Genomic DNA, 10,862 nt, shown 5'->3' on the forward strand with positions numbered 1-10,862 from the left:
AGCGTAGTGTACTACCAGTGAGACAAATAATATCACAATTATAGAAACTTTTACCAGCTCTAACTCAAGATATTGACAATTCTGTGTTAAGGGGGTGTAAAATTCAGTTTGACAGCTTTAGACGTGATAAAATTTGACCTTTTTGAACTGGACTAAATCACTACTTAACATAAAGATTCAGCACTCAAATTTTTTTAACATGTAATAACATCCCCCTACTTAATATTTCATGCATTTAATATCAAGAAATAAATTGGGAAAGTGTATAAAATAAAACATACAAGTTATACACTGTTTACACTAGGGACTATATTCTTAGACAACGAAAACCAAAGGACGATAACTGTGTCTTTGGACCAGATGAAGCTTGAGCACACAATACGTTATGTAAGGGGACGACCATTTGATTTTTTGGAAGTGGTGATATTTAAAATGAATAACATTTACTGGTAATTATTGAATATGAATATCTTTGCACAATTAAAATGGATTAAAAATGAATATTCTGCATCACAAAATACGAGATAGATCAGAATACAAAATATATACAAAAGGGGAAACGAATTTCCGCGGGGCGTACAGTGTAAGCTATTTTTACAAAAAAAAATCTGTTAAAAGCATTATGGATTTATTTGCTCTTCTTTATTGTTCAAATTCATGCAGACCAGCTCAGTTTTAAATGTGCATCAATCGTGAAATTGATCACAGCTAGATTACCGATAGAGAGATAAACGAATATGCGAACTATGTGACTTGGAGATTTTGGAGCTGAATTCCACTATGTAATGAATTGTAAATTTAAGACAAAAGTATAATGATAAAAAGTATAATAATTATCCAAATATAATTAATAAATTTAAGGAAGTAATACATATGACAAAACAATCATATTTAAGGAGGCAGACTTAGGTTAAGGGAGATAACTCATAAAATCATCAGTATGTTTGTGTCAACCACTTTCATAAATATATTCTAAGCTTCTAGGTAACATAGATTATTTCCACACTGTTTCAGGTAAATGCTTAAAAAACATTGATGAAACTTGACTTTTACAAACGCATTACTGATTTATTGAGTTATCTCCCTGAACCAAGGTCTACCCCCTTAAAAAAGTGGTATGGGCTTTGCTCAATGTTGAAGGCCGTACGGTGACCTGTAGTTGTTAATTTCTGTGTCATTTAGGTCTTTTGGAGAGTTGTCTCATTGCCAATCATACCACATCTTCTTTTTTGTTATATGTTCATTTATAAGGCATATTAATTCATGTGTGTGTTCTCCTGGCTAAATTAATCTTAGGTTTGTAAATGATGTACATTTTATGTTTATTTTGATTAATAACTGTACTAGTTATTACATCAAATTTCTGCATAACACTGTATTGACGAAGGTGGATCAGAATAAAGATGTATAAACGAAAATATCTTTAATGGTAAATTAAAATTATCATTTACAAACCATCATCATCAACCGTTTTACTTGCGGATTAAATTTTTCGAATTATTTATTGAACATTTAAATATATCAGTGTATCTTTAAAAGTTTGAATTGTTTAATATTTTGTTTTTTCTGTTCCTTTTAAAACTTACAAATTTTATATGCTACGGTTTTTGCTCATTGTCTAAGGCTGTAAGATAACTTGTCGTTACTTAAAACCATGTCACTTGAAAAATAGTTTGATTAATTGATTGTTGGTTACTTCCAGTGGCAAACATTTCATGCACATTCAGGCCGAGACCACATTAATAATAAAAACAAATGAATTACATTATATGATTGAGGCCGTCTGGGATGAAGGTGGTCGGGGAATATTTAAACTGCCACTTTAAAATCAAGATAGATTATGGAGGGGCAGTCATTTAGCCATGCAATAGACCACCTACATTGTATGCACCCCTAAATGAGTTGTTGCTAGTGATCTTAACGTGCAGAGTGCATATCATTGTGTACACGAGGCGTCATATTAAAAATCCCTATTCTATCTGGACGTGGCTGCGTCCTTGTACATCACCCACAGCCAAACGGACAGAGGTTTTACTGCTGATCGGAAGAAGACTAAGAATTACCATATTTATATTCCTCAGTCACTCTTAGAGTGGTTGTTGTATGGTGGATAGTTATCTCATTGGCAATCAATTCATATCTCCTTGTTCTAAAGTATGTGTAAATAGTACGAAAAAGAGTGTAGTATCATATTATTATAACTTAGAATGTGTTTAAGTCATGATTTTGTAAGTAATGTTAGCCTATCCATAGTCCGTAACATGCTTGTAATGTTTGGCACTGGACGATGAACAAAAACCCATCACCAATCCATCCGTCCAATCCACTACAAAGGTCGTTTAAAGAAGTGATAATTTGATTGACTGTATGAAGTATAACCTTTTACTGGATTATATTAACATGCATGTATACTTGCTACTTTTCCTGTGTGTACATGTACCACTGATGGTAAGCGGATTGTCGTAACGTAAAGTTATGGTTAGCCGAAAATGGGAGACAACTCTGGAAGCCTGTTTTTTCTTTCTTTCCGATTTTCGTGCAGTAAAAGGTTAATTTGAGCCAATCCTCTTTTCTTATACATACTAATAGTCAGTGAGTCGATATTTATTAAAAATTTGTTGCATAAAATTATTCGAAGTTTCGCAAAACAGTCTATTTAAAAATTCCATAATGATGGTCGAAACTCTTTATTAAATAGATTCGAATGAGGCAAATTAAAATTTATATCAAAAGCTTCATGTTTGTTAATAGCCTTAGTTTTCTCAATTGAATTGTTTCATACTTTTCTAGTTGGAACCTTTTGTAGCCGACTATACGGTATGTTTTTTCTTCATTGTTGTAGGCCGTATGCTTGCCTATATTTGCTTACACCCACTTCATTTGAACTTTGGTGGATAGTTGTATCATTGCCAAACATACCATTTTTATGTGAAAGGGTTTGCATGATCTGGTGTACAGAATGGAATAAAGAAAATTGGGCAAAAGAAAATGGCAACATACAGTTTTAAATGGTTTTTTTTTTAATTATACTTTAATTAAACGGACCGCTGTCATCTTTCATTGAAATACGTGACTGACGAATTGATGTCGAAAAAAGTAATGTTAATTAAAAAATAGATGAAAAATTTAATTGAAAAAAGCAACTTATTTATTCAGGCTTATATTACTAGTAATACCAATATGGTTGTTTGATATTTTGTTTACGCCGCGTCAGCACAAACAAACAGCGATATATGATTTAAAACTACATGTACATGTATATACCATGTGAAAGTAACAAATAAATTACCAACACACAAAAGTAATATCAGTATTCATTAAGCATAATATAGCAAAAGTAGCAAAAGGGATTGGACACAAGTCATACATACATGTAACACAAGGTTTCCCCTAAGTCCATTATTTTTTTTTCGCTACCTCTTTCGCCAAAACAATATATTTTTGGCCAAATATCATAAATATATTTTTTGTTTAAAATATACCTACTTTCTAACCCCCAAAAATTGTTGTCTATGATAATTCTCTTAAACTTATCTGTTAGTTCACTTTGTTATGATTAAGAACACTAAATCACGGCCGACACTCGGCTAACCGAGAGATTGGTCGGTTAATCTATTGCTGAAAATTTTAACCAGAAGACCTTCAGTAATATTGAAAACATGTGGAAATATTTCAAAGAAAACATCATGAAAATTATTGATCAGAAAGTACCAACAAAGATGACAACTACAAAATTTACCCATCCTTGGATCAATACCAACATCAAGCGTCTAATAAGAAGGAAAAACAAAGCTTACAAGAAATCAAGGAAAACAAAGAAAAAGAGAGACAGAGATAGATATAAATACCTCCAACAACAAACACAAATGGAAATAAGAAAAGCACACAAAGAGTATATCAATGACATCATTAGTCTCAGTTACACTGAGAAACCGAAAAGATTTTGGTCATTCTTGAAGAGCAAAGGACAGGACTCTATTGGAGTTGCACCACTCAAAAACAAGGAAGGCTTCCTTAAAAGCGACAGCCAGAGTAAAGCCAATATCTTAAATGAACAGTTTTGCTCGGTCTTCACAAAAGAAGATGGCAGCACTATTCCTGATAAAGGTCCTAGTAACATCAATACAATGAATGACATCACAGTAACTGAAAATGGAGTATTCAAACTGTTAAAAAACCTTAACACCAACAAAGCAGCAGGACCAGATGAAATACCAACCAAAATACTGCAAATAACTGCTGCAGAATTATCACCAATTCTGACAAGAATCTTTCAGTTTTCACTTGACACAGGAGAAGTTCCACAGGACTGGAGAGATGCCAACATAGTGCCACTATACAAAAAGGGGATACTCACCTAGCGGCCAATTATCGCCCAGTCTCCCTTACCTCCATCACTTGTAAGCTGTTAGAGCATATAGTTCACAGCAGCATAATGAAACATTTTGATCGACAAAATATACTCTGTGACAACCAACATGGTTTCAGGAAACGCAGATCATGTGAAAGTCAGCTTATCATCACCATCGATCGTATAGCCAAATACCTTTCAAATGGAACCCAGATTGACATCATACTTCTGGATTTTGAAAAGGCATTTGACAAGGTTCCTCATTCAAGACTGCTGTACAAACTCCAATTTTATGGAGTAAGGGGCCGGACAAACTCGTGGATCAGTTCATTCCTATCAAACAGGAAACAACAGGTAGTATTGGAAGGGGCTAGATCTCAACAAGACGATGTTCTGTCAGGAGTGCCACAGGGCACAGTACTAGGTCCTTTATTGTTCCTAACATACATCAATGACATGCCCGGATATACTCAATCAGACGTCCGCCTCTTTGCTGATGACAGTCTATTGTACAGGGAAATTAGTAACGCCAAAGATACAGAACAACTTCAGAAAGACCTTGAAGCGTTAGAAAATTGGGAAAAAACATGGATGATGAGATTCAATCCAACAAAATGCAATATTATCCGCATACCACCAAAGAACAAAGAACCAATACAATACCCATACACTCTGCATGGACACATACTCGAACCAGTAGATAGTGCCAAGTACTTGGGAGTGTCAATATCAAACAATCTCTCATGGAACAAACATATCCAGAGTGTAACAGCAAAGGGTAACCGAACACTTGGGTTTGTTAAACGAAACCTAAAAGAATGTACAAGGAAAGTAAAGGCTGCTGGCTATACAACACTCGTGCGACCTGTCATAGAGTATGCTTCTACTATATGGGACCCAACCAACCAAGCAAGCATCAACACACTAGAACTCATACAGAGGAGAGCTGCTAGATTCGTCTATAATGACTACACATCACGCACACCAGGGTGCGTCACTACCATGTTAGAAGATCTAAAATGGGACACATTACAGACGAGACGCCGTGACAACAGGCTATGCATGCTCTATCGTATCCAGAATGAGCTGATAGACATCAACAAGAGTACTTACCTCAAAGGTGGCGACAGTAGAACTCGTGGAGGACACAAGTTTTACCAACAAAGGGTCACCAGTGATGTCTACAGGAACTCCTTCTTTCCAAGAACAATCATGGAATGGAATACATTACCTGCCAGGGTTGCTGAAGCGGGATCAGTTGAAGATTTCCGCTCAGGGCTACAGACAACACATTAATACCAGACTGGACGATTGTACATAATTTTAACCGTAACAACCCGATTTTATTGTAAATACTGTATATAGCCTTAGGGGACTAGATATGTAATGTCACCATGCGTAGTCCCGCAGAGTTTAAACGTTTCATTCAAGGAACCCAACTCTTATATGGAAGAAGAAGAAGAAGAAGAATGAGTATGCGGCTATATCGGCGGTTGGTCTGTTAATCGGGTTGGCTAAAGTCTGTTAATCAGGTGTTATCGAGAAAATCATTGAAAGTTCAGTATGTTTCATTGTATAACTTTCTAAATATATTTTCATCATAAAAAGTATTCATGTCTAACAAAACAATTCAATGTACTGAATTCAGTGGTGTAAATATTATTTTTCTAGCTTCGATGTACGATCTATAAAATGAAAAGGCGGTTTACTCATCAATAAATTTATACACATTTTACACACATAAAATGTAAACAAAATGACACATTGGTTAAATTTACTTGCATTCAATATTTTGAACATCGAAAAAAGAAAGGCATTATGTTTGTTAACCATATTGATGTCATTGTGGGAAAAATCTACACGAAAATCTGTATTTTGGTGACATAAATCAATCTTTATTTAAAACCTGGTCTGTTAATGGGTCGGATGTATAAAACCCGGTCTGTTAATTGGTCTGTTAAGAGTTATGAATGGCAATAAAAGTATAATTTTATTGCTATATGGGGTGTTATCGGATCCAATGAGTAGGCTCAAGACGAGCGTCTAAAATATACGAAAACAACACATGAGCGATGATGAAACATAACATATACGGAAATAACACATGAAATTGAAAATTGATAAAAATGGTTTCAAAAAGTGTAAAATTAATTAAAAGTTATATTAATTTCATCCAAGAATGATCGCATATATCATGTTGATTCTGTTTTATTGTCATGAATGACACAAATTTGTCATCTACATTGGTAACCAGTATATAAATCAGAGATAAACGTCGTAATGTAACTAAACATCAGTAAGTAAAATATATTGGGATGACAAAATATGAAAAATAAAGAAAGAATAATGAGGAAGATAAATAAAATGTAGAAAAAAATGACATAACAATTTAAAGAATACAGAAATAAACAATACCCCCAATCCGGACCCTCATGGTATACACGAAAATCTGGATGGAAACGCAGAATATAGAATAATATATAAGGACAGTAGAGAGTGATACATTGCTAAAAACGAGAGAAAAATAATACTTGTTTAAGAATACACACATGACACGCCGATGGCTATTGAAACAGTAACGGATTGCGATGTACTTATATTGGTGACAAATTCTAGAAGTTTACATGCGGACAACTATGGTGGCAGATTAATGCCATTTTGCGTTTTAGCGCTTTAGCGTTTTCGCCTTACATATTCTATATGGCGAAAACGCGAAATTGCGAAGTCGAAAACGCGAAACCGATTTCTCGTTTTCGACTTCGCGTTTTCGCAATTTCGCCCTATAGAATATGAAAAGTGAAATCGCGAAAACGCGAAAAGGACTTCACCGGCCACCATAGACAACTGTAGTTCTCCTCTGCACTTATGTAGAAAGGAACGAAACGGAATAAAATGAATTGAAACATAAAATAACCAAATGTAGCTACATTCGCTCCTTTCCGTTTACTTCTTTAGAGTGATTTTATAAACAACATATGGTTAAGTAATAGAAGAAAAGAACCAATTGGATGATGCTGACGAATTAGGGTTTAACGTCCAGTGACAAATATCATGTTCATATGTGAACGAGAACACGTTATATGTACCCTGTGTTGTTTTAGAAAGACACTTTCAGTCGGAATTGAGAACGTGCTACTTCGAACAGACACAAAAATTAAGGCTGATTGAAAACGTCAATAAAAAATTCATGCATATTCAAGAGGCCAATCCATTTCACGCTATATTGAAGTGACACACCCTTCAATAAAATGCAAAGAAAGTCAAAATAAGAATGCTCTTTCTAGGATACTGTGGCACCGTATTGTCATTTTTGTTTACTCAGGAAAATTTCATTCTTAAATTTTTCAAAGGGAAAATATAAAGGTAGCAAAATTATTGTCGTGGCTAAATAACTCTTAACTGACACAATTTCAATTGTCCAACCCATTAACAGACTTTATTCCCTTAATTTTCACTAAAACGTGGTATTATTCACGTTATTTTACAATTATGAAATATTTACTAATGTCAATTTATTTTTTAGAACCACAGTACTATTTTTTGTCCTTTAAATGATATCTAAATTTGTTTGTTTCGCCTTTTATTAAAAAAATTGCTATGCGTATAAGCATAAATACTACATACTTGCGCGGCGCCTGTAAGTTTTACTGAAAACCGCGCAGATTAAGAAATGTTTTTACAAGTGCAAAATGTTCTATGATAGATATCATTTTGTCAGACACTTTTCTTTTTTTGATTTGGTTCTTATAACATGCCAAAAATCTGTATATTTAATAGAGTTTAATATTAAATTAAGCGTTTTACTCTTAACAGACGTATAACCAACCCGATTAACAGACCAATCGCCCATATAGCCGCATACTCAATATAGATTAACCGACCAATCTCTCGGTTAGCCGAGTGTCGGCCGTGTAAATATTTATTTATTAAAAGATACTGTAAAAATAGCAATATAGAAATCAGTGTAACAAAATAAGTGAAGTCTTATGATATCTATGTATATCGGTTGTTACAAACATGCCTTTTTTGTGTAAAATTCATTTTCCTGAAATATCTGATCGCGCCATATGCATACCGAGTAACCTGTTCTTTTTATTTGTTTTGTTTACATACCCGTATGTTGTAAAGGAGAGAGAACATCTGTTTAACGAACAAATGCATTATCATTTATCTTTATGGGTTAATTGTTCCTGGGAGGTATTACATTTTACGTATAAGTATTGAAATAATATCTAATGGTTCATTCAACTTCATTTACGATTTTGAAACTTTAGAACACAGAAACATGCAGGTAAGTTAATTTGTATTTGTTTAAATTATTATTTAAAATTTATATCAAAAGCTTCATGTTTGTTAATAGCCTTAGTTTTCTCAATTGAATTGTTTCATACTTTTCTAGTTGGAACCTTTTGTAGCCGACTATACGGTATGTTTTTTCTTCATTGTTGTAGGCCGTATGCTTGCCTATATTTGCTTACACCCACGTCTTCATTTGAACTTTGGTGGATAGTTGTATCATTGTTAAACATACCCTTTTTATGTGAAAGGATTTGCATGATCTTGTTTACAGAATAAAGAAAATTAAGTAAAACAAAATGGCGAATTGGAAAAAAATGGGGGAAAAGAGTATAAAATAACAATCAATCTCATACTATCTCTATTTTAAAGGGAGGCTGACAGCAATTACAGTTTTTTTTTCCTTTCTTTTCTCTAACACCTAATAATTGTTTATGAAATAAGAACCGTGCGAAAGTGGAATTTAAAACAACTAGATCAATGTTTTATTATTGAAAACAAAAAAAACGAAAAGTTTTTAAAAATAAATTAAGAAAAAGTGACTACAAATAAGATTGGTATGAAAAGTCCCGAGAAGACTCTTGCGTATTTCCAAATTATCATCCCATACGAGAGAGTATCCGAACATTCCAACAGTCAGTGGCTTTTTAAAGCACTTGTTGGTTACGCTATATAATTTGAATATACAAGTGTTGAATTTCATTTAATTTACCAACATATAATGTATATATAAAAAAGAAGATGTGGTATGATTGCTAATGAGACAACTGTCCACAACAGACCAAAATGACACAGGCATTTACAACTATAAGTCACCGTATGGCCTTCAACAATGAGCAAAGTCCATACCGCAATAGTCAGCTATACAAGGCCCCGAATTTGTGTGTCTTTCTGTCAGCAAAAACAATTAGGTGCTGGAAAACTGATTCATATGAGTACAATTGTTGTAACTAAAATTTTGTATAATGTTTTATTTAAACTCTTCAATATCCAATTCAAGGAGGTTAGAAAAAAATAATATCAATTCATGTGAAATCCACTTCATCTCCGTTTGACTCTCACATTGTAAAGTGTGTTCCGTTAGAACATCTTTCGCGGCTTCTCGATGATATAAAACGTTGTTTATCAAATATACTGACCAATCAAATTGAATATGGAACTGATCATTAAAGCTGACTGAGGGAGTTACCATTTTTTTAAGGGGTGGGGCTAGGACAGAAGAAAAAAATCAGGACAGGTGTTTTAAGTAATAAAGGCAGAATGAGACACTTTGCAAACCAAAGGTAGAATGACAAATCATGAAAAAAAGTCAAGATTATCTAATAATAAAAATGGAAGAACAGAATTGAGCGAAAAATAAAAAGCAGGACAGAGATTACCATTTGGTTCATGTGTCATTTTTGTTTTTCATAAAATGTCTTTTTTTAATAAGTTCGATAGTTTTCGCGCTTGAAAGTTTTGATATGTCGGGGTTCTTTATAGCCGCCTTTACGGTATGGGTTTTTTCATTTGTGAAGGTCATATGGTTGCATATATTTGCAAACATCTACACCATCTAAAATTTTGTGACTTGTTGTCCCATTGGCAATCACAGAACGTTTTGTTTATTCGTATATTTTGAAATCATTATCTATGCATCTCATTTCAGAGTAAAACACTTGTATTAGTCCTGGTCATAGCCATTGCAATGGTGTCGACAGTGAGGGCCGGGGAATGTAAGATGATCTGTAACGACGAGGTCAGAATCTGCAAGCTGGAGTTTTGTCTAAGTCACAGCGACAAATTTTGCAAGAGGAAGTGCAATAAGATCAAGAAAGACTGCATGGCGCTATGCAAATATGATTTTAAACGTATTGCGCATGCACCTAATGAGGCCGAAGAAGCTCTTGATGATGAAGATAACGATGAATAGACTTTTCATTTAAACGTTGACTTTATAAATAGATGTTATTGTAATCATATATAATAAATCATTTTGTAAATGATAGCTTTCTTTTATTTGCTTGTGGGTCAAAAATGAAAAGAACACGTTTAGAAATGTCATGGGTTCGAAGCGCTTTCCTGGTTTTATCTTCGCCAGGAACGCTCAGGGCAAATATTTAAAGCCACAGATGTATGAAAAACAAATGTTCAAGAGCTTTACTTTTGTCAAATATTAGAGTGTTCGTGCTTTTTTATATATGAGTACCAATATTTAAAAAGAAGTTGCTATACA

The 10,862-nt window shown here is 33.8% G+C and overlaps 1 protein-coding gene and 1 long non-coding RNA gene across 2 annotated transcripts; both read left to right on the forward strand.

Moving 5' to 3' along the window:
- Nucleotides 1-3,659: 3,659 nt before the first annotated feature.
- LOC139494386 (uncharacterized) lies at nucleotides 3,660-4,361 on the forward strand. Its single transcript, XM_071282550.1, has one exon. It carries the CDS (start codon nucleotides 3,660-3,662, stop codon nucleotides 4,359-4,361), a length of 702 nt encoding a protein of 233 aa, XP_071138651.1.
- Nucleotides 4,362-8,531: 4,170 nt separating this feature from the next.
- Nucleotides 8,532-10,632, forward strand: LOC139494890 (uncharacterized). Its single transcript, XR_011657200.1, has 2 exons — nucleotides 8,532-8,642; nucleotides 10,296-10,632. It is a non-coding gene; the product is annotated as an uncharacterized lncRNA (long non-coding RNA).
- The last annotated feature ends 230 nt before the right edge of the window (nucleotides 10,633-10,862 follow it).

The sequence above is a fragment of the Mytilus edulis genome, chromosome 11 (genome assembly GCF_963676685.1).
Source record: "Mytilus edulis chromosome 11, xbMytEdul2.2, whole genome shotgun sequence".
Lineage (NCBI taxonomy): Eukaryota > Metazoa > Mollusca > Bivalvia > Mytilida > Mytilidae > Mytilus > Mytilus edulis.

Excerpts from the sequence above, each read along its gene's own strand:
- LOC139494386 (XM_071282550.1), top strand. The coding sequence starts at position 3,660 with ATGTGGAAATATTTCAAAGAAAACATCATGAAAATTATTGATCAGAAA.